Here is a 25,240-nt window from a genome sequence, read left to right on the forward strand (position 1 = left end):
GTGGCGTAGGGTAGGAGGGGAGGAAAGTGTACGTAGGTACAAGAGGTGAAGATAAAAAAAACAAAAAAAAAAAGGAAACACACCGTCGTATAAAAATCCGTCGAGCAGCTGAGGCTCCTTCTAGTTCGGTTGAATCCCGCGATGTCGGGCGGTAAATTAATTACCGTCACCGTGATCCACTCGAGTTGAGCAATCTTAAACTTGTCCAACTCGTCTTACGGACTCGCGACCCGCGTAGCCGTAGAACTCGGCGTGGTGTGGCGCTAAAAAATGTTAATTGCGTCTCGTTGATTAACTCTCTCTCTCTCTCTCTCTCTCTCTCTTCTTGCTCCCTCTTTATCTCCCGTTTTACACCGGTAGAAACTAGAACAAGTACGTGTACATAGGTATACATAGGCCCGATAGATCGGTCTGTGGAAGAAAACTAATCTCAAAACAATTTTTTTTTTCATCGGCGAAATCTATCGGGGCAGTTTTTGAACGAGCAAAAAAACTGAAATATATATATATGTATTAGGGTGTTTCGAAAAAAAATAGTTTACGATTTTCCACCGTGGAACCCCCTAAAATGATTGTTTATGGTTGAAAGATAGATTCCGTGAAAAGATGAACGTTCTACGTTACGTGGAAGAGTGCGCTTATTTGATTTTTCACTTTTTTTCACATTTTTTTTTTTTTTTTTGAATTTGTCAAGAAACACGTCCTAGCGCTTGAATTATTATTTCTTTCCTGACATTTACATTCAACTCAAAGATCACGATCCATAACGCAACAATATATCACCCGGAAATCTTTATTCTCTTGAATTAAAATTTGACATTAAATTATAACACTATTTTATCAGATTGAATTAGTGATGAAAATGTCGTCGGATACACTTACACTTCTCAAACATTAACCGGAGACTTGATATCACAAGTGTGGGTCTTCTCTGTGACGCAAATTGATATTACGATTGATGTAATTAAGCGATAAAAAAAAAAAAAGATTATCTTCACGATACTTCACGAGTTAAAAAAAAAAAAAAATGTATAAAAGTGAAAAGGCAACCGGGCGTGATCTTTCACGTAACGTAGAACGCCCATCTTCTGACAGATCCTTTCTTTTAACCTAAAAAAGCTCTTTAGGTGGTGCCGTGGTAGGAAATGGTAAATTATTTTTTTCTCACACACCCTAATATATATGTATATGTGTGTGTATAACGGCATTAAAAATAACACCGATAATGATGATAAAAGTATAAGAATAGAATCCTCTCCGTTGATCGCCAACGTATACTGTACGGGCATTCCGGATGACCGTTTTTACGGGCGATAAAAGAATCGCAGGAATGGAAACGGTATTGTGTGTTTCTGAGTCGATAATTCGGGACTTTTGTCGCGGAAGAATTTCATGCGCAATGTGAGCACGTCTGCACATGGATATATACAAATACATATACATAGACACGTGAATAGATGTAACGCACGTTACATAAGCGCACACCTAACGTACGTACCTACATACTACGTATGGCACGTATCGATCCGTACTCTTGGTGCCTAAACCCTGCATATTCCGACTTTTACATACCGCATGGACGGTGTATGTATGTATTTTATTATATATGTATAATGTATCCACGGTGCGGGAAATTCGCAGGAACCGTGTGTACAAGCTTTGTGAATTTTTAACGAATCCAACGCCGATCTTACCAGACGTTGGAGTTCTCCAAAAACTGGTCCGGGCGATCCCTGGATTACAATAAATTCAGAATTTATACGGCACCTCGGGCAGGGGCGAGTGTACCTGCGAATTATACTTGCTCTTTGACACCGGATGACTGTTGCAACGACAGAACGCGATTGAACGATTCGAAGAGAACCGGGTGTGCATATTTCACGGTTATGAAAAGCGAAAGAGAATCTAGTTGTTATTATTATCTATCGAGTTTTAATAAAATTCGTCGTAGAGGCGAGGCGATTTTTTAATCGAAAATCGAACCATAAGTAAGAAAAAAAAAATAAATAAATAAATAAATAAGATGACGTTAAGCGAAGCGGGGATCAGAAATTTAGCGAGAGCGCCAATTTCATTTGAAATTATTCGAGCAGACGGGTTTCCTTCGCTTTTTTCGCCGGGGTTTTTTGGCCGTCTTCTTATACTTCCCGGTCTTGAACTTGTCCTGCGGAGGGTAATAAAATCGTTTTTACCTTACGTACGTCGAAGACGACGACGACGAAGCGACGCGACGTTCCGCAACGGGACACGTTCCAATATCTTGCAAATTCAACCGATTTAATATACGCGAGCCTGGTTTCACCTCCTTATGTGAGATCCTAGGATACGAAGGAGGCGGTAGAAGAAACCCTGTCCCGCCCCTCGAACGTCGCGTCTCCACCGAAACAAGTAAGATATTTGAATTCCAACGCGCAATTCGGATTTAGCCGAATATTTACACTCTCAATATATTTGAACTCCCAATGATTCCGCGGGGCCACCTGCGGCAGGCATTCGGATCGGATTCTCGAATCGTTAAAACGGTCTATTGAAGGGGAAAATTCTTATATTGCAGGATCGTTCGAATTATTCCAACTGCGTCGAATCAAGTCTCGCGACGAAAGAACGAAAGCGATATATTTACTTGCGATTATGAAAACAACAGACGCTCTTTCCCAAAAAATTTTCGCCAGAGCGTAAAAGTTTAAAAAAAAGATGAAATTTCATTCGGGTATGAAAGTTGTACCGTTTATTACGAAGGGGTGGAAAATATTTACACATTTCGTCAACTCCTGCAACAATTACTTCTACCACGTGACCGAGTTTTTAATATCCGTCGATCGGTTGAAATTGCGAATTGTACAACGATATCACACGAGGGACGCACACATGCAGACAGGTAGACACGTGTGCCTAGGCTGGTACACGGTGTGGTGGTTAGATGTGATTAAGACAGCGCTCGTTAATCACGAGAGGAAGAAGGAAAGAAAAAGGAAGGGAAAAGAAAAGATGGTGAAAGAAAAAAAAAAAAAAAAGAAAATAAGGGAAGAGAAAATAAGAGAAAAGATAAAGAAGGATGGGAAGAAAGAAAGAAAGCCGAGTAGAGAGTCGGATCGATCCCTGTGCCCCTGGACGTCACGTTAACTAATTGAAGCGCTCGAGTTAATGGCGAGACGAAGTCGCGTGAACGAGAATCCGGAACAACAATAAAGAAAATCATGGGTATGGAGGAGGAGTCGGGCACCCTGCAGAACCACCCCTGCACGTCCGTCGCTCGGAAGCATTGTCCGTAAAACAATGCCGCTGAGGTTCGCTTTGCTTTGTATTTTCGGTACGTAGTTCGTAAGCAAATTAGAACGGGGCACGTGTCTCTCTGTCCGTCTGTGTCGTCCTCGTCGCCGACGGATTTGCAAGCCCTCCGACCCCCGCGTTCTCCTTTCTCTCCCTTCTCTCTTTCCTCTCGGAAATACATTCCGCTTGACGGTTCTGCGACACGTCCTTGTTTGCCCAGAGGTACGTACGTACGTAACTGCAATTAAGCCAGTTTATTGGCCGAGGGTGGCGCACGGTTGGTATCCTTATATCCGTCGTTGCGGGGGTTGGCTCAGTCGACGAGGATCGATGCAATTTTGTACGGAACGATTGCGGCTCACGCCGTTTTCGAACCCTCCGGCTATTCGCATTAGTGGAACTGTTGCGAGATTAGAAAAAAGGGGTGAAACCGTCAGAGGGACGGGCCTTCGGAGGCCCCAAGGAGATCTCTTATTGCGACTATCTTTGATGTCGAACGATCCCGAAGCGTAAGGCGAGCGCTAACGAGAGGATGCTGAAACAATTTCGAATGTAGGAAAATCGTTCGGGGATTCGTGATTTTCGTAGGATGATAACAACGAGATAAGAGTTTGCTTACACTGTTGACAGACGTATCAGTTTGCGGATGTGGCGAAACAAATCTTTCGTTATTGTTATCAAATTTAAATCGAGCAAAACATGATTTGTTAACTTTTAACAAATTTCTATCGATCGTTGTTTGACTCGATTAAAGTTTGATAATAATAAGAAAAAAATTATTTCCTCATGTCCGCAAACATACGTTTGTTAAAGGTAAATAAATTCTTTTCTCACAATCAGGGATACGGCGAGACGACAATTATTTCGTATTACTGTTACGTGTGGGTGAAATTTAATGAAAAAATACTGTTTTGTCGCGAGCGAAAATCTCGCCGAAGAATATCCCCCTCCCCCTCACCCAGTCGACTAAATATTCCGCGAGTCCTGCGCGTATACAATCCGTGAAAGAATAATTTCGCGGTCCATTCTCACCGGTGACTGAGGTCGGTGGGTTTTTACAGGCGTATTTTTGCCTTGGTGGTAATATTCTCCGGTCGGAGAGAGAATAAGTGAAAGCGAGAGAGAGAGAGAGAGTGAGAGAAAGTCAGACTGAAAAAAGTGCTAGCTTCGCGACGTAAAGCTATTGAATTATTGGGCATACGCGTGTTATACGCGGGCTATTTTGGTGCCCCAGGATAACGTGCTTCGTAAAATTTATGTAACGCGGTATTACCATTGTTATTATTAACTGCGGAGACAGGTCGCTACGTAACCCGTGCTCAGCTGTGAGGCAAAAATGTAAAATCGTCCAGAGGGAAAAATTTTACAACGTGACATTAGACGCGTGAAAATTTCTCCGACGTTGAAACGACGACGCCAATATGTGCGCTGCGAGATCAAACGATGAAATATTATCGCAATAACCGTGACAAACTAGGAGGTAGAAAAACCGAAATTTCTTCGGCTTTGACTTCGGTACTCAGTTGTATGGTATAAGGGTGCAAAATCCAGATTATGCACTCGCGTCGTTGTCGTTTGCCAAACTAATTACACCGGGTCAATTAATTAAGTCATAGAATTTTATCTTGCAGACTTTCGTGGGCCTTAATCGACGGGTCGGAATCGGGGTTCAATTCGTTTCAACGTCGAGTCGTGACCTGTGGATCGAAGCGAGGGTGGCGACACACGTTGAAGACACGCGTGACCCGAAAAAGAGGTTTGACGGATGAGGGACTCACCGACACGGTCGATGTCTTCCTGCGTGTAGTAGTGATGCATAATTGCTTCCGGTCAATCGCGATTTTTTGATTACTTGTCAAGTCGAGGATGAGTTCCGCCGCCGCAAGTTGTAGGAGAAGCGTAAAATCGCTTTTGTAACTTCGCAAAGCACTCGAAGGGTTCACTGAAAGCTAGTATACGACGGTCACTCTCACTTTCGGCGATATTTTTGTGCAGAAATCGGAACACGGTCGGTCCTCTCCGGTGAACGTTATCAGGAAGCTCGGAACATCGTACGTAAAGGCTCGACGGAACGGAGAAGGAATCCACTACGCGGGGTACTTTGTACCGGAAGGATGATCGCGGGTGCAGATTCTCATCCCGGCTAAGCTCGGGAGAGGGGGGGGTTTAAGGTTCTTGATAAAAATTCGGATAACGCGGCACGCACGGAACGCTCTCGATGTAAACAGAGACGATTGTTTTTCAGTCGTAGATCCGGGGGTGGAAATGCGGGGCGAGAACGAGTGCACGGAAAACCGGAAGCAGCCGCGGCGAGAACCGCGAATTATCGTCCGTCTTGGAAACTCGCATTTACCACGCGCAGCGGACGCTGGGTTAACCGATTTTTAAAAGGACAATAAAAAATCCGAAAAGAGAGCGAAAAAATCGTCGGGAAACGACGCGACGCGGAACATAGCTCAACGCAGACGTCGTGTACTGGGCGAACCTGCGCACCCGCATCGGCTCCCGCCGTTTCGCGCGACGCCGGGCGTCCTCAGCGCCCCGACGGAGCTTTTGAAAAGCTCTCGACGCCACCCCCGCCTCCGGACGACGCCGCGTATCGATTGGCCCAGTTGCGTACCTCGTCATGGCACACGAATCTTCTCTGACACTCTCTCTATACCGAGGTCTGCACCACGAGGACCACGTGACGCCGGGAATTCTTTCCTCGAATCTATCGAGACCATCATTCGATATACGACGGCTTCGAAGTTATTGGAAGAGATCGTAGAACGAACGCGGAACGGACGCGACGAGCTTTCGGAGGAACGAGGGTTTCTTCTTTCTTTAATTAATTGACAAGTCGAGGAATTTTCTTCGCCGTTGAGTTTCCGATACCGAAGACCGGGGTACGGGGATCGAAAATACAGTCAGCGGTCGCTGATCCTTTGGATTCGAAGGATCTTTGAACCCTCTCCTTCTCAAAACGGCGGGAAGAATTAGCGGAAGATATGGAAACGAATAAAAGGAGAAGTGTTACTCGGTTGGAAAGAAATTGAATTTACAATTGAAGTAGTCGCGTCTCTGATACACTTCGCCGATTTAAACGAATAGTCGGGTGCTACGGGGAGGGTGAAGAAGGAAAGTACCCGAAACGCCGACCACAATTCCAGTAGCGGCAACCATTAATCGGATCGACTTGAAATTTGTACTGCAGTTCGGTTACCCGACGCTACCGGCTAATTTTCTCGGGAACCGATTTCCCGATAAATCGACACTTGGCTGTCACCGAACGTTTCTCAATTTCCCAACGGAGCCGAGGGACGAACTTTTACGTCGTTCGAGAACCGAAGCCTATTTCCTCTTGTTTCCTGCGGGTTTCTTCACTTCTCACACCAAGACACTAATTCCTGAGAGCTTTGCGCTTCATCGAAGCTCTTAAAATAATTCAGGTCACCTATCTTTCGAACAAGAGGATACCCGGGTCCGTCTACAACCTATACATACCTGCTTATATTTCTCATCGCTCAAAAAGCATCGCCTGGTCAATGTTGGACGAGAGTGAGCACGAACCGTCGACGGAAATGAGTCGGACCGAAGAGCTCCGATCAGTCCCAGAGACGGATCAGACACCCTCGACTCGTAACGGGGATGAATCGGGAAAGTATATTAGCGACAGAGGACGAGCAGGCCGTTATTATCTGCCCGACTGCGGAATGCATGACAATGCGAGACTGCAGCAGCCGTTTCCTAGGCCGCACTAACACCCTCGTAAATGTAGCACACATCGGGTTCCCGGGTGTCCCGACGCCCCGGGTTGTTCCCGTGGGCGCCGTTCGAGCACCGCTGCGGGACCAACGCTCCACAATACCCGGCTAACAAGATCATGAATTGATGAATCGGTGGAAAATTTGTAGAATCAGGGGGAAAAAAAAAACAAAAAGGGAAGCACATCCCGCGAATCGACGTTTCGCTCGAAGCCCCGACGCGACGCGTGTTACTTCAACCTTTTCAGGATCAGTACCCGGTTTATTTTTTCGTTCGTTTCCAAGTTCAGGCTTCTTTGTATACTGCGATTCCTTTCAATGTCGAGCTGTGATTTATCCGGAGCCTCACGCGTGCGCGTTGACGATACTTTAAAGAACTACATTTTTTTCACGTCATCGTCCGCGACGAATAGAACGCTAATTAAAAAGCGTCAAATTCGACCGAAAGTTAGGTGTTTTCGGTTAGAGATTAAACGACGCGATCGGGTTCGAAACGAGGGAGTGAGAGCCGGTGTAATTTATCCTGAAAAGTGAGAAGATTTGAGAAGGTGTTTGGATGATGAATGCGATGACGTGATGCAGCGGGGAGTCGGGCTTGTTGTGGGGAAACGAGAGGGTGGAGGGTGGAGGGTGGAGGGTGGAGGGGGGGGGGGGCGACAAACGCACCCTCGGGGCAATGAAAAGGGACGATTTTCTCCAAGCCAAACTACCGGCGGTGATACAGCAACGAGCAGCTCACTCAAACCGTCGCGTCATATGTTTCGTATCATTTCACAGAAAGTGCACCGCCTGCCCCCGACACAATAAGATGATGATACCGCAATTATTCCGACGTATTTACGCATCGCTGAACAACGTTTCTCACGTTTCTGTGTGCAACAAATTCCGCGGGCGGGGGGGTGGAAAAACGTGGGCAGAGCGGAATTTCGGAAGGGTTGAAGTCACGAGATTTTCGCTACGCAGGCATTCGAAGGCGATTAGTTAACGATAAACTGGGTTCTTAAAAATCTTCCTACAACGGATTGATCCCCGTGAATTCGAAGAGACGAACGGAGCTAGGCCGTATGTATATATATATACATATATACACAATATATACCTGCGTACAGTGTAAGAGAGAGAGAGAGAGAGGGTTTCGGGATGGCAAATTAATTATACGAGGCTTTGGCAGGTGAAGGAGCCCGCCGAGGAATTCATTACCCGTCGAAGCAGAAGAAGCTTTCGGAGTTTCCGCATGGCGGCAGGGGCGGAGAGTACGATTGGTGGCCCTGCAGCCTGCAGGGTGGACTTGGGGAAGTGATTTCACGGGCTGGCTGTACGGACCTTAACGGTCAAGAAGTATCCCAGCGCGTTGTTACACGCGAGGCTTAACTCTGTGCTGGAGGTCTTAAATACTAAAGCTCAAAGTTACTTATGGCGACTAGACGCGCTCCCAGCAGGTAAGATAAGAGGCTTGGCCCTTTATACACTATCGCCCCACGTCGCCTCGCCTCGCCTCGCGCCGAAGACTTCTTGCTCCGCTGGAAAATCCGCACGGTCCTTTCCTCGGCACGCACCTGCCATCCACGCCAGTTTCACCCTCAAAGCGCGAACTTAACCGGAGATTTCCCAACTTGAGCGATAACGAAAATCCTTGTTAATATTCGGACGGCTATCTCTGGTAAGATCACCCCCTCCGCCCCGTCACCGTTTTCTCGCATAATTGGTACTACAGGCCGGGCCCTCGTTCAACGTATACCAATTCCTTCGTCCTGGACCTCGTGTCGGGGCTCGTTACTTGGATAGTGCTCGACTCTACCTGAGGTACCTACTTCGCCTACTAAGTGCCTTGGTTACTTGAGATTAAGCCGGTTTTACCTGACCTTAGTACCGGCCCCTCGCTTTCACGCGTCAAACACCGTGAACCGAAAACGTGGAAAATGTGCACTGTATTTTCTTCAAACCAGTAATATTGTACATATATTTTTTGTCGACAAAGTGAAAGATTGTCTCGGATCGTCTTGTTCTTCTTTTATTTTATAAGCGATTCGTGTTTTTACTCTGCGCAGGTGATCGAGCCTGATGGTGCGGTAAACTCTGGAGAGAAGGGAAAAAAGAATGGCTTTTATTTACGAGGGGCACAGAGGCGTCCTGCCGACAAGCTGACTGCAAAGAAACTCGGAGTTGAATACCGCGAGGAACGGGGTTAGGGGTGGCAGGAGCAACTCGCTGGGGGAAGAAGAAACGTATTTCCCGACGGGAAGACGCAAGGAATTACCGTGGAAAGGAGGAAAATAATGAAATCTCTTCTTAAAATCTGTTATACCGCGTGTAAGTACGATTCAATCTTGTTTAAATATGTTTCAATATCATCCTCACTTGTGAATTCAGCCATCCGGTTTTGATCAATTTTTTGCAATAGAAAATTATATAAATCGTTTGAAAAAATTGGAAATTATAACCGCGTGTTATCGTGTATCGAAGTTAAAGAATTATTTCTCTCCTTGCCTCTCCGTTCTCTTGAGCAAAAAACGAATCGTATAAATTAGTAAGACGCCGAGTTTGCCTCTTTATTATACAATCCGTGGCATCGATTCGAATCACTCGGGGTTTAATTTTCGAGTATATCGTTGAACTTGAGGGGGCTGGTTTGAAAACTTTAATCCACCCTGTAATTTATTGGCGGTATTTCTTATCGAGTGCCATACCTTATCCATGTAACGTACTGCGTAACGAGAGCCAATTTGACCCATGATTTTCTAAGGCGTCGTTAACCCTCAACGCCGAGTACTTTGCTTCGTAATTTTATCTCCCTCTTCAGCTGAGGATAAAAACAATTTTTTTTACAAAGTAAAAAACAAAAACGAGAGAAGAAAAAAATAAGTAAAAAATCGCGGAGAGCCCTGATCATATTCCGGAAGCTTGCAACGGCGACAACACCGGTAGGTGTACGCCTCGAGCTGTGCTTTATGAGGAACGTTGGGGGCGTGGAAGAGATCCGCCGCCCCCGCCGCCCGAGGATCAACGTCATCCGGCAAACAACCGGAGGACCAAATGGTAATGGCTGCAGCAATATTGTACGCAATTACAATGACTCAGGCTATAAGACGTTGCCACGGAGGAGGATCAAGGACGGAAATCCTGATCCCGTCGTCAACCCTCGCAGTCGTTGTAAACGTTCCTCGAAGATCAATTCAACTGCACATTCTGTTCCGTTATACCTACGAATCATAAGACGCGCGATATCCCCCGATTTATTCCATTTACATAATAACGTGTTCGAACTATAACGCTTAGCATGTGCGATTTAATCTACCGTGTGTCAAGATTTTTCTAATTCGTCCGAGGTCATTTTTATTCTCGTCATTTTGTTGTTGTTGTTTGTTTTTTTTTTTTTCTCTTGTCTAGAAAAATGAATGTAATAAAGAAACAAACGATCGATGATCCGGCGTTATTGTAAAGGAGTAAATCGAAACACGAGAACGGGTCTTAAAAAGGTCGTACAGATTGCGGTTTTTGTTTCATTCGAATTTTTTTTTGTTTTTTTTGTTTAATTGCCACTCGTTCCAGTTAGCTGCTGGAAGAAATTCCTTCAGGTTTCCGATGGCGCTGATTGGAGCTGTATACCGCGGTACTTTTAAAAGCAATTTCCCAATCAACGAAGAGGACTGTGTGTTTTACGTCGAACGTCAATGTGCATCGTGAAATGTGGCGAGGGTAGGTTTATTGTACGCCGTGACACAGGGGGCGAGAAGTGGAGGAAACTTAGCGAGTAAAGCTCTCGATGAAGAATCCGAGGCAGAGGCAAAGGCAAAGGCAGGAGATGAAAAAGAAGAAGAGGATGGAAATAAAGTTGGAAATTTTTAACGTAAACGTCTTGACGTTTCGTAGTTTAACGCGGCATCGATTAACACCCTCGACATGCCGCAGACCTCGTCATATCGATACAGAAATTGAATATGTATATATTCATTGGATTCCGTAGCTGTAAGCAGCAATTCGATACGGGTTCCTAAGCGGTTACAAATCTGCGTTGGTATACGTATACATATAACGCAAACTTAATCGCTGTACCGGCGTATTTCCGCGGTTATAACATCGAGATTGGTAGTTCAATTTGTACAACAGGGCGCGCACAGAGCACGCTGACTCGGTGGAAATCGGCAAGCGGGTTATCGATAACGTGTTCGATATGAGGCTGAAGTTAGTTACGTTGATGTAACGAAACGTTGGGAGGAAAAATTATTGTTTTGCAAGATTGCAGTGACTCTGAAGTAGTCAAGTTTTCAAATTGTGTATTTCAAACATGATTTACCGAGTTTCGGACGCTCCTGAAATTTATAAGTAACGATTTACCGAAATGATAATCATTGCCATAACTTTCCGAACTTCAGCCTTATTTTGTTTGATGGTTACGGTGGCTGAATATAATTTTTTCCACCTTACGTAGGTAAAATAATGATGAAACTCGCGCACGAAGGATATACGAGGTACACTTTGCATCGCTGATAGTAAGCATGATCTTGCCAGTATTTGTTTCACCTTATACCCTTAAGGATGTCGTTACGCTCGTCAAGGGAGAGCTTCGCGCGTTTGATTCTTGACAGTAAAATCCCCGGAAATCCAAGCCAAATACACATAAGCACGCAATCTAAAACCACTCGCTCCCACGTGTATCCGATCATCGTTTCTTGGATTTAACCACTCAATTTCGCGCTGTGAGATCGCCTTTGTTTCAAGATCGTTGAGGGCGAGTTTCTACCCTTGTTCGAAATTTCCTTCAAAACACGAAACCATCATGCATCCCCCCTGATTCTTATCTTCCAACAAGCTGCAAGTAACTACCTGTTTATTAGCGTGTAATCGGTCACAGTGCGGATTCTTGAAACTAAATATGCCTCGATAAGAAGCATCTTTGCCATAGGATCTGCCAATTAGGACAATAGAAAACCACGCATTTTCACGCCGAAGTTAAAAGACTCCTCTTTTGGCGTCTCAACGAATAACGCGTCTTTCGGCGAAACATACAAACTGTTGAAAACTCGTTTTCGATAAATTCCGACAAACACTCTATCCTACCGATCGTGAGAAACTTCTCATTCAAAAGATGCCGGACATTATCTTTTTCTTTTTCAACTACTTCACATTTTCCAAAATAACCGACAACAAGTTGTCAAGATCTTTTTACCTGCAAACAAACAAATGCCCGTTCAACGAAACGCCAAAGTGCGTCAAAATTTGTATTTATTTTTTCTTGTTAAAATCCTCTCTTCTCGTCTCGAAACTTCTCCTTGCTAGTAGGAATTCGAACAGCAGGCAGCTGCCCCGAGCCCGAATGATTTTTACGGTTTTTTTTTTTTTCCTCTCATCAAGTGGCGCGTGGTCCAGTTTTCAGCGGGTCGGAGGGGCGGATCAAGGATCCGGGGTTGAATATCCCGAGGCAAACATGCACGCAGCTCCGAATGACATAACATGGCCTACTCGACTCGGGCGCGCCTGGCCGAGAGAGTTTCCCCCTGGTCCGCTTTCCGAGGGATCAATAAGCACGCACGCACCGGCGTTATTTTTTCCGTTATGCATCCTGCGGGAGGTGGCGAAACGTGGGATCGCTTTCCTTACTTTCTCTCGAAGGTGCAACAAGCTCGCGTGCAGCTTCTCCCTCTCCCTTTCTTACAGATATAATTTTCGTCGACAAAACGCTACCGTAAATCGCCGCTGGGGCGAACTGCACTCAGCCGGCCGACATATTGCGGCCGTTTTCCCGGGAGCCCGTCCTGCGGAATTTGCATTCGCGGGAAGCAGCCGGTCGGCTGGTTCCGGTACGAGGCCCTTGAGGGCGGAAATAGTAGTATCGAGAAACATTATTACGCGCCTTTTGCCCCGCGATGGTTATTGTTTGGCGTCCGGGGCCGCTGAGGGAATCATGAATAATTTCATCCCTTGAATTGGCGCCCCTCTTCGTCCCGCGCCTCCTGATTTTCGGCGCAAGCTTCGGAATCATCGGCGGCAAAGTGTAGGAAAAATCGCAGAGAAATTAACAGAGCTTTCGAATGAAAACGTCGTCGTTTGGATTTTTGGAACAGTGAAGGGGGTTGAATTTTGTCTGACGAAAACGGGTGCTTCTTCTTCGACTCTACATGCACGCCTCTCCTTATCTTTCGAGAACTGCGAAGGAGATGAAAAAATAATGACGAGTTTTTTTTCCTCCTGGGAGGAGGGAGGAGGGGGTGAAAAAAACTTTGCTATAAGGTATAATAATACAGCTCGATGCAGGGGATTCGTTTTTTCGCCGGCCTGCTTCTCTCTCCGGGAAGAATCTTTTATAAATATATATAAATATATATATATATATACATACATATACACATACATATACATGTACGTAGGTGAGGGAAATTGACCGTGGCAGAGATTGCGGGCTCGCCGAAGAGCAGCGTATATACATATACCTATTTGGCGAAGTCCCAAAACTCGTGGATATACATGACAAAGTTCTGATACTCTCCGTCATTTCTCCCGAGAATGTTTTTCTCGCTTCTCTCTACTCCCTACGTTATTTTTCTTAGATATTCTTCCGTTTCCTGGCATTCGATACGCGGTGGAGTCTAAAAATGATTAAAAAGGGGGAAAAAGGTAAACCGCGATTTTTCGACCGTTTTAACTGACCCCCGAGCAGCGCGAGCAATAGATGTAAAAATAAACGCGGAGCCGCGGATGGAGACAGGGATGTGAAAACGACGCGGCGTTGACTCTAAAACTCGTCGCCTTAAAAGCTCGGCGTGAAGCGGTGACGTGAAGGGGTTAAGGAAGCGGCGGAGGAGGAGGAGAACTAGAGAGAGAAAGAGACGGAGAGAGTGAATTTCGTCACTCCTTCGCGCCTTATTGCGCTCTATTCTCCTAGACTCTCACTTGATCAAATAGAGAGCCGCTCTTCGGATGCAGGGGAAGAAGAAGCCGAGTAGGAGGATGAGGGAGGTGCGGGTTTAAGGGTGGTAACAACGCTGGTCGTTCGAGAGGAGAAAACCGGTCGATCCGATTCCGTCGACGCGGGTGACCACGAACGAGAGGCGACCGTTTGACCCCCGGAGGTGGATGTAGCCGCGAGTTTTGCCATCAGGACGTAAAACGGGGCGGGATTCGAGGGAGAAACAATGCGGCCCGGCATTGCCGCGTGCTTCACGCCGCTTACCTTTACACTCCACCGAGTACAAAGCCCCGAGTGAACGAGCCGTGGTAGGTACCCTGCAACCCTGCACTACCTATGCGACAAACGAATAAGACCCTGGAATTGGAAAACGTGCGCTGCCCTAAGTGTTCTTTATTTTATTTACTCCCCCACTTTTCCGTCGCCTCCTCCAACCAACGACTTCCACCTTCGCCCTCCACCCTTAACCCTCGCACACGGTTCCCCATCGCTTTTCACTTACACCCTTTTCTATCGTCATTTATTCTTCGCCGACAATGCCTGTTGTTGTTGTTATTGCTGCTGCTGTTGTTATTTGAATATGTATCAATCGGGAAATTGCGATATCGACAAGTTTTTTCCTTTTCGTGTATCTAATACTCGAATTACTTGAAAGGTAGAATGGCGGTATTATCGGTAAGTTAATGAGTAATAATCAAAACAAGTGATATTTCATTCGCTTCGTAAAGAGTATCCTCTTAATGAAAAATAAAGTGAAAATTTATAAGATCGATTACGATTATTGTGAATATTTTTGCAATACCTCGATCACGAGACGTTGATATTAATGAAAACTAGTCAGTTTCGTCAATTTTCAAATTTATCATCTATCAAATTCGGTTACACAAGCTAAGCTTGATCTCGGTATCACCGTACCGAGTCGCCACAGTTTATTATAAAATTCATGAGCTCGTACGAACGCATGGAGTTTGTAAATTATTCCTGACAGGAGTGCATTTCTTGACGCGGCCAGACCTGGGTCGGTTTTCCGTTTGGTTATATAATAACAAGATTTGAAACCCAACAGAATGTTGAAAAATATTGTGAAAAGGGTCGAGGGCATATATAGACTTTACGTCCGATTTCCGTTGCATATACATCGTCGTGCATTTATACCTTTTTTTTATTTCTCACTCCCTCTTCTCCCTCTTTTTTCTTCCGCTTCCACAGCCGTCCGTCATCCATGTAAATATTGTATATATATGTGTGTGTCTTTCCCCCCCCCTTTTTTTTTCTTTTCTTTTACTTTCACCTTTTTTATTTTCTTCTTCCTGTTTTTTTTTTTTTTTTTCTCTCCGCAGATCGCGTCACGGCTCAGCGGCGCGGTAGTTTCCCCAGGGCATCGGGACTTCCCCTTTACTTTTGATACGTTTTCCCGTAAGTGTAAGTGGTTTGTATTGCGGTTCCGCCGCGCGATCGAAACGGCGCGGTGTTGAGCCGCGGGTTTGTCGGCCCTTCCCGTAATATTTTCTCATTTAATTACCTCCGGCTAGATTGTCGCCTAAGGGCTTGCAGCATGCGTATGACGCGTGATATAAGATATTTACAATATTACCAACGTTGACGGGGTCGGTACGCAAAATTCTCCGGAAATACCCGCGTTACGTTTTCATCTTATTCCCGGGTTCTTTTCCGCTAGCGAACGTTCAGCTGCAGACGATATTATTAGACATGGATCGGGCGAAAAATTTCCTTTGGAAAATAATAGAATGTCGTCAAATCCCTAGCAAATATGTCCTACGATAAAATTTGAATACCTGCAACGAAGGGCGGAAATTTGCCGACGCTGCACTGCAGTAAGTAACGTCGTGTGTGACGCGTATCTATATGTATATACATATATGTCGTCGATGCGAGGAGGTGTTTTTCGCCTCCGTGAAGGGATCGAGAGGGACGAGGGGGATGATTCTTGGCATGCGTTTTTCAGGGATGGAGGTCTACGTCAGTTTCTATAAACTTGAATCGGCTCGCCGTGCGAGTTTCGCTTGATATTGAGTAGCAAATTGAATCCGAACGCCGTCATAAAAGATGGATATCAGGCACCCGCCGCCTCGCTTCTCGACGTTCGTACCTGAACCTCGTTTCATACAGCCAGCGTACATGTCCGCAAACTTTGAAAGGCCCTCGGGCTTCTCGACTTCACGCAGACAGGGTACTGTGCTTATTTGTCAAAGCCGTTTAAACTGCGCGAGAAAGAGTAAAAAGAAAGAAGAAGAAAAAAAGAAAACAAAAAAGATGGATAAAGAAGTTCAAAAGAGAGGAGAAAATATATGCCAGCTAACTGTAACACGCGAAAAGAATATCATTAATTCTCGACTCAGGCTGCAGCTGTAGAAGAGTTTTCAATCTTTCATTTATAATATCGAGATTCTAAATTCTGTAATACCGATACAGCCGTTTTATGCCATAATGCGAAATTTATCTCCGGCGGACATAAGCGCGAATCGCAGGAGAGTTGTGACAATGCGAAATGATAGATCAAATTGAAAATTGAGGGACAAGGGAATCGGGTTATTTTTACCATCGAGCATTTGAAAAGCTCTACTGTATACGTATAACTAGGTTTATTTATTATTTTTACTTTTTAATCGCGACTGCTGCAGCTGGCAAATACGGGAGATACGCTTTCGGATTCAACGCTATATTTCATCATATCCGCGATGGTTGTTTTCGATTTCCAGTGGAAACATAAGCCTTCGCGTAGCCGGAAAAATATGTGCATTCAACCTGAACTCAAGTGCGTGGACGGATTTAGGAGAGTGAATGCAGATAATGGACTTTATACCCGTACGCATAATATTACGTTTCATGCAGGCACGATGAATTTCAATCGAAAGTCAGATAAAGTTTCAATAGCAGTTTCAGTTTATTGTAACAGTCCGCATTTTTTTTTTCTTTTTTTTTCTTCATCTGTTTTTACCCCCGACAAATTTCATCATCACGCCTGCAAAGTGACGCGAGGGGAAAAATTGGAAAATTAAATATAGAGGGAGAGAGCGAATTGGAATTGCATTAGTCGTTAATGAATCGCTGATATCTTCGCTACGTGTCAAATGATTTTCCCCCGATTCGCTGCCGCCGCCGCCGCCGCTGCTGCAGGGGTTTGATGATGAAATGGGACAATCTAATAATTATACGGTAATACTCAACGCCGGGAAATCCCATTACCCTAATTGTTATTATCATCAAATATTTCACATATGTTTGTCACTTAATAACAGCGTATAATCGAGTCTTGCACGTCACGATATTATTCGGACATTTCCTTTCCTTCTCGTTTTACTTTTCGTTGTTTGAAAAAAAGTTTAACGATTTCGAGTCACCGATTGTGCAAAAGTGAGAATCGAAGATCGTCGTGAGAGGGGGAAAAAGACGCGAAGGCAGAGACAGCGATGCGAATAAATGAAAAAAGAGTAATTCGGGCCAAGCCTCAAGAAGGAGAGATTCGACGTGGCGGAAACGCAGCGGGGCTAATTTTAGGAGAACTAGACGAAGGCGAAGAGATCCAGCCAGCTATCGCGCTCGGATCGATCCTTGATCGCATTATTTCAAGCTTTTTCTAGATTCTCGGCAAGTTTTTCTTTGAGCCGCTCTCACCCGTCGCACCCGAAATGATTAACTTGTCCGCTGAGCCAAGCGTAAAAACTCGCGGCAGCGCGCCGCGATTTTTTTGTCCATCCCGAAAATCGTGGAGAGGTCTTCAAGGAGCCCTCCGTTCCTTCGATTTTATTCTACTGAGAATCGAAGGGCGTCATCGTTTCGTAGATCAGAAGTACCTGTGGTGTAATATGGAGGAAAAAAAAAAAACGAAGTAATTTCCCATTGTTTTTCTTTGAAAATTTTAAATTTCTCCATATTTTATGCGTTTCGTACACATCGCTCGATCTTGATTTGCCGTTTTTTGTTTTTTTTTTATTTATTTTTTTTTATTCCAAGTGATATGTAAATTGGTAGAAAGTAACTTTCGGTTTATTTTAGCGAATCAAATGTCGTAATGAGACATACTCGAAGTCGGTATTGATTCTGTTCAAATTCTCTCGATTTATAAATCTCGATTAGCGAAACATGGTAAGACGAAGAAGAATTTTTTCAATTTTCCAATTTTTAAATCCACCTCTCCTGCAATATCTTTCCAGTCAGTTTCACTTTATTGCATCCGTTTTTTTCCCCTCTCTCGTCTCCGGCTCGGCGCATTGAACCATATCGCGGTAATCCCGCGCCCCGACCTAAACCCTCTGACCTATTACACAGAAGTAATTATGGCACATTTCACGGGGCATTGAAGGTACATGCACGCGTGATCCTCGGCAGGTGTCGGATCAAATCTTTTTCACGACACTCGAGGCTGCCGGCCTGGAGTGAAGTCGTGCACGCGATATTAATGAGGCAATACCTTTACACTGCGGGGGGGGAGGGATGAAGGGGTAGGGGGAGGGGTGGAGGAAAAAAAAGTGATCGACAACAGCAAGCGCGGAATCGCGGTGACCTCCCAATGAAGAAATCCGCATCGTTCGTACGTCGAAAAATAGAAAAAAAAAAAAAACAAAATTAAAAATAAAACAGAGAGGAAAAAGAAGTGAACAAGTAAACGAAAAGTGCAGAGCTGCAATTAGCGCATAACACGTATCCCTCCCCGTTCACCCCCAACCCCCAACCCTCCCGCCATTCCTTCCTCCCTGTCTCGGCGGGAAAGAAACGCGAACGAATCCGCTGAATATGGGTAAAGTGGCGTAGAATTATAAATTCTATGGCGTCTTGTTAGCGCGTGTATGTCCACTTTTTTTACTTTGTTCTTTCTTTTTTTCCCTCCACCTTTATTTTTCACATTATTTCTTCATCCCTCCCTCCTCTTCGCTTCGCTCCCTCTTTCTTCCTTTCCGGTTGACCCGGTTCACAAGGCGAAGCTGCTGCTGCTGCTGCTGGTGCTGCCGCAGATGCAGGTGCAAGCGCAGCTTTCCGACTGCGACAGGCTTATCGTCCTCACACTGTTTAACCTTGTTGCACCAGAGGCGATCCGTCCGATCTGTATTTTTTTTTATCCCTCTCTCTCTCTCTCTCTCTCTCTTTGGCAACGTCATACCAAATTTTTATTATCGCGTACTATCGTGCATCCGTTACATCACACCCGGCTTCACACACGTGACGAATTAAACACGCGTCAGTTCGGGTAATTGGAATTCTGTACACATGCAGCAGAGCTGCGGAACGCTGCCTGAGTAGGTACCCGTAGAGGCGAGGTTCGCGCGCGCGCGTTTCAAGGCTAATGGGAATAATTAGATTTTCACGGGGATGCAATTGTACGGTGGACGCTCATGGCTGCTGCATCTCTGTGCTCGCGAGCCGGCCGGGATCGAGCTCGATTCAGCTCCAATTTGAGGCGAGGTCTTTGCCAGCGGCAAACCCGAATTGACCGTTTTTATTTTCCTTTTTTTTTTTTCTTTTTTTTGTTTCCGTTTTTTTCGGGTAGACGGGTTTTTCGAACGCTTTGCCCGGGTGTCATCCGCTGATAATATTCGCGCCTAACAGCGTCACAATCTCCGCCCCCTCCCCCCGTTCCAGAACCCCGTTCGCTGATAATACCGGAGTAGGGGTACATCTGCCCCCCCATTCAACGCTTCGACAAAGCTGATATACCATGGATTTGCAGTTTGGTGCAGCTATGCGCTGATGCTGCTGCAGTTTCGTGCGTTAAACCGCGGACTGCAGTTTAGAATTAAAACGCGTCAGCTGGAATAAATTATACGTATAATGCGATGAAATTTTTATACATCGTAACGTTTCACCGAAACTCGGGCCGCTTGTTTTCCTCACCGTTGTGGGTAACATGATGAACGCCTTCGCGAGGTGGACTAGATTTTTTCACTGATAAAATTTCGATACCTAGTGGTTTAATTATCATTTTATTTCGTGTACAACGCATTTTTTCTCTGCCTGACTGCAGTACGGTTCGCACAGTATCGATGAAGTTAACGTACCTACGTTTCTTTTCACTTCGGACCAGGAGGTCTTCACGCAACGTTGGTCATGCGATTAATAAGGGCGAGAAAGAGGGAAGCAAATTTTCGTTGAGATTTCACGAGTGCAATTCTTTCCTCGGGGGATATAATTTTTTTTTCCAGACTAGGTTCGATACCCGTTTCCATTTTCATTCGCAAAACTGCGCGATGCTGTAAGCGAAACGTTGAATATTTCAACCACCCGGGTCTTCGGAACCCGGCCGAATTAGAAATTACGAATTCATTTTTATTCTTACCCGAGAGGAGAAAACTCGATGTGGGACAGCAAGCCCGCTGCCAGCCTCGCTTGCCTTTTCCTATCGGTTAACTACATGACGACCACCCGGGACTCCGTCAAGCTCGAGGGCGACGAGACACACGGATGGAAATCCGATGGTTCGCGTATCGCGATGCAGTTTCTGCCTCGTTTCTTTACTTTTCTTACTCTTATTCTTATTTTTAGTTTTATTTTATTTTATTTTATTTTTTTTTTTACGTTTTCCCTCGCCGACCTACATTTTTCATACAGAACCGTCTTCTTCGTGTCGTCACTCCTGCATTGCTTACTTGATTCTAATGTGGAAAATTTTCACCAATAGTTGTTCATGCTTGAAAAAATCGTGAATATAAACAATTGGAAATGAAATTGCATTGAGCAAACGGAATTCAAGCGACTGATATATTCGTTGAAATAACGATGAATAAATCGGGATGTTAGTGAAAAGATTGGAAATTATTGCGAATCGTATCATCAGGTAAAATGAATCAATAGAAGTCACTCGAAATAAATGTTAACGAATTGATACGATTCGTTCGATTTCCAAACGAACGATACACCTCGGTTACAATATTACTAAAATAAACGCCGATCGAATAATGAAAAATGATTTTTCCACCAAACGATACTTGAATCCTTTCCAAGCCTCTCGGGAATCTCTCTAAAACTACGGAAATGACGCCAACGCACGTATTGTAAATTTGCAACTTCCAGGCAGTGGGAGGTAGAGAAGGGAGGAAAGGAGGGGGCGTCGATTGAAGCAGCAGAGCTCGCACTGCGGAGTTCTCTGGAAGCGATGCCGAGATGTGGGAAGGGAATCTGGGCGAGTTCCTTCCGCACAGTGGGTAGCAATCTAGATCTTAATTACGAGCCCTGTTTCTAATTACACTATTTTATTGGCGTAAATCGAGCCGAGAAAATCGTTCCATCTATTTCGCGCGTGCAATGGCGGATAGTTACTATACTCCATATACTCCCAAGATTGCTTCGAATTTCACGGGGATTTTGAGGTCCTGCAGGATATCCACCGCCGGAATCCCATTATCTTGCCGCGTCACTGAACGCTCGATTTTCGAGAGCTTCGGCACCGCTCGAAATCAATCAGCCACGTGAATTAGAATTTTGCGTTGCTTTATTTATTTTTCTAACCTTGCCTGTTTTCCTGATAAATTGGTTTTTTTTTTTTCCAATTTTCCTCTTCTTCGCCATTCATTTATTTAGATAAAGTAAGTTTGCTATTCGAACGAAAAAAAAAAAAGAAATCGGGACGACGCGACCGCCGCGCGATTCTTAACCAAGGATCGTAATTCGCTCTAATCCAATTACCGGTACGGTGGGAATAAGTTAGCCATAGTCTCCGTTAAGAGCGCGATTTCTAAACAAGGCACGATCAGAGGCCACCTCCGGGGCTTCGTATTCTTTCTATTCTTTAACCGCATTAAACCAGCTAATTCCGAAGTCAAATAAAGAGTTTTACCCGGAACGGGTCAAGGGGGAGAGATTTCCGGGAAGAAAGGGAACGAAAGGAAGGAGGAAAGAAGGAAAGAGAAAATTGTAAGACGTGGAGGAGGATCAGCAGCGCCGAGCCAGGCGAACACGGGGTTGGAAGAGAGGAGCGTCTCTCTTATCGCCTTCGGGAACGAAAGTTCTTCTTTATTCTTCCCCCCTCTCCCACTCTCCTTCTCATTCTTTCTCAGCTCCAGCTGTTGAACGACACAGAAACGTTCAACTTTTTACCTCGTTATGAACCCCGGCAGTTTGTCGATCATTTTAGGAGCCAACCTCCAGACGTAGGGACTGGATAATTAGTTAGCAGTAGTATGCATACCTTGGACGTTTTATAGTGTATGATATTTCTTAAATTGTCTAATTGCCAGAGGCTCCGATCATCTTCGGGAATGTTATGACAGTGACGATTAGACGTAAGAAAAAAAAAACGTAAAACCTTTCGAATTATTATCGTATCTTCTTTCAATGGTTTTTCCCTACATCGTATGTCCTTTTATAAAAACCAACGGAATTCTCTGTTTGCGGGGAAAACTTTACCGTCGATTTGGAATTTATTTTTTTCTTTTCTATTTTTTTTTTTTTTTTTTTTTCGTGGTTTCTTATGGAGCAAATACTCGAGTTGCAGGATGTTTGAGATTCGTCGAGAACCGGGGAGAAATAATTCGAGTGATATACTCGGTGTATTGTGTGATATAGGGGGGGGGGGGGGGGGGATAATTTATTAACGCTATAAGCACTCGTTCGTAAAATATCGTTCCTAAGCAGCGGGACGCCGATGTTTTGTTGGGGCGTTCCGAGTGGATTTCTAGCCGGTTTAAAACGCAGCGTGCTTTTCGGTGTTCATTAAATGTGACTGTCCATCCCGACGGAAGGAATTCCATACATACGTCAATATGCCCAGCGACGGATGAATATGAATGAAACGGGTTTCCGGTCCGGTTGATCCCCGCTCCAGTTCCACATTTACATCCATATATTTCACGTTTCAGATGAGCGAAGCTTTACGCGGACGCCGCGTTTCATTCTCGCTTCGATATTCGAGGAATTACGTTTATCTCACGCTTTATTTTCCTCCCTCTCTCACTGATTAATTTATTTGTTTTTCACTATTGTGTTTTTTATTTTACTTGTACCTTTGTACCACTCGTTTTATTGCTATCTTGCTTTAATGTTTTTAATATCTTTACATATTTATTTCTCTTCTTTTATTTTTTTTATTTTGTTTAATTTTACTTCACTTACACGTTCATTTGTGCTTATTCATATATCTAGTCTTTTCTACATCTTATGTGTATTTCTATTTATTATTACATTTAAGAATCGCTTCTCTCCTACTAATTTTGTTGCTTCCTTACTATTAAGCTTACGAATTATCAATTTTTTTTTTTTTCGTTTTATCTACGCACTGTTTACATTCCCATCCGAGGAGACTCGTCTCAGAGCGAATAAACGCCTCTCTCTCTCTCTCTTTCTCCCTCTGTACTCTCTTCTGCTTTGGAATCAGGGAAAGCGGACTTGAATGTGAAGAAGCTTGGCGAGTTATTAACATTTCCCTTTTTCCGAAGGGTTGAGGGGGGGTGGTTCAATATGTTTTTCACCCCATGCTCGAAGAAATATCCCGGTATCGAGCTTGCTTTATTTCGTATTTGCTTAATGCAGAAACGGCGCAACGCTGCGAGGTTCCACTCCAACAGGCACTTGTAAATTCCATGTACGATGTATGAAAGTGCTTTCGTATAAACCGAAGTTTGGTTCGCACGCCAGATATCAGCTCGAATCACGTCAACGAGACTCTTGAGCGCGTACAAAATTCTCGACCTTGTCTCGATTCGCACGTACTACATGTGCCTGCCTCTATTCCTCTTTCGACGAGAAAACTTTGGCCAAGTTTTCGAGTAGCAATAAGTCGACAATACGTTGATGTATCGGTAGAAGCCCGGACTTGAAGTCCCGCTCTCCGGAGATTGATTCCTCGGAAAAGTCAAAGGGGCACGCGAATAGGCGATATTATATACGAGATATCGACGAGTGCTTTTTGCAATACGACGTGGCAAGTAAGAGTTTCCGTTTTCCACGAAAATCGCAAAGCTCGGGTGTTTTCTTTATTCAATTATTTATTTATTTTTTTCACCTTTCATCCTCGTTACTCAATTTAAACGCTAGAAAGTATTTCTTTGTAATATAATCTACAAACGAACGATTTCATTCTCCTAATCCTACCGAGCTTGATGCTTTACGTGCCACACAATGTACATTTATGTATATATGTATACAGATGTATATATACACGGTAGGCTTATAAGCTGCTCCTCGCCGAAGGGGAGCGAGCCTTAGGTAAGGGAGGAGGATGAGAAGCACGCCGAGGACCTCATGGCGAAGATCAAACGCGGAGGTTACAAAACTTGCACATCAAACGACCCCAATAATATTTTTTTGACAAATCCTAATTGATGCGACACGATAGTCGTTGCAATACGCGCTCTCCGGACCGTGACGCTTCCGATCTCTATCTATAATACTCCCGCAGTCATCAGTCAGATAAATCCGGCTCATCCTTCTGCCGTTCTCTCCTCCATCAATCCGCTGCAAACTTTTCTTGCATGCATGAGTGAAAATGTTACGGCTGAATGTTTCCTCGCTATTTCTCATACGTCGGATATGCCGGCGATTTTCACGAGAAATTATTTTCCTTCAGCTTTTTCGGTGTACAAAGATTTGCACGATTACGCTTTATTTCTTGCTTTATTTCGTTTTTCGACCGGAAAACACTTATTAGAGAGTTGAAAATTCATGAAAACATTTAAACAGAAGCGGTGTAGTTTAACCTACCTAAATTCCAGCGAGTGTCGAACCCGCGACAAAAATTTTTCGTGATTTATCGTAGCGTAGCGTTTTCTTTTCTTTTTATTTTTTCAACGTATACCCGAACGCGTTGCGAAACTTGGTAAAATTTGTGTACCGTGTATAAGTAATTTTTTCATTTCTTTTTTTTTTTTTTTTTTGTCGAAATTTACGAGCAATCAGGAGACACCTTCGAGTAATTATGAGAAATTCTTCGCCCGGCGGCCATGCGTGCATTACAGATCGTACTTTATAGTTCTCATATAAATGCATGAGCCTGTAAAGCGAACGTGACACGCCACGGGGGTCGAGGGGGCGCGAGGGGGGGGGGAAGGGGGAGTCGACGGGGATCGGGCAATTTTGTACAATTCGCTTCGCGCCGACATATGCTTTTAATTCTTACGGATTAAAGACGATTAAAGTTAATCAAAATTTACGATCGCATCCTTTGCCACCGCCGCCGAGGCCGACGTCGCGTTGCACAAAATTTTCGGTCGACAAAATTATACGTCGCGAGTTTACGGACTCGTCATTATGGAAATGGGAAATTCTCCATTTAGTGAAAACCGCGGTGATTGTTGAAAAACGAATGGATTCGGTGATATGGAAGAATACAGATCGCTGAATTTATATATGCACATACGGTGTAACGGCAATA

The 25,240-nt window shown here is 44.5% G+C and overlaps 1 protein-coding gene across 6 annotated transcripts in view; it reads right to left on the reverse strand.

Moving 5' to 3' along the window:
- The window catches only part of Ten-a (tenascin accessory), a 488,025-nt gene that overhangs the window by 146,237 nt on the left and 316,548 nt on the right, over window positions 1-25,240 (reverse strand). Inside the window, exon 1 of one of the 6 annotated variants that reach the window (XM_046630326.2) lies at window positions 5,049-5,686. The exons of the other annotated variants lie outside the window; for them this stretch is intronic. Within the exon in view, the coding sequence (XP_046486282.1) occupies window positions 5,049-5,088 (40 nt within the window). The 5' untranslated portion in view covers window positions 5,089-5,686. Of the gene's footprint in view, window positions 1-5,048; window positions 5,687-25,240 lie in introns of those variants that run through there. 6 annotated transcript variants of the gene reach the window in all.

Source organism: Neodiprion pinetum, chromosome 6, assembly GCF_021155775.2.
Source record: "Neodiprion pinetum isolate iyNeoPine1 chromosome 6, iyNeoPine1.2, whole genome shotgun sequence".
NCBI classification, from domain to species: Eukaryota; Metazoa; Arthropoda; class Insecta; order Hymenoptera; family Diprionidae; genus Neodiprion; species Neodiprion pinetum.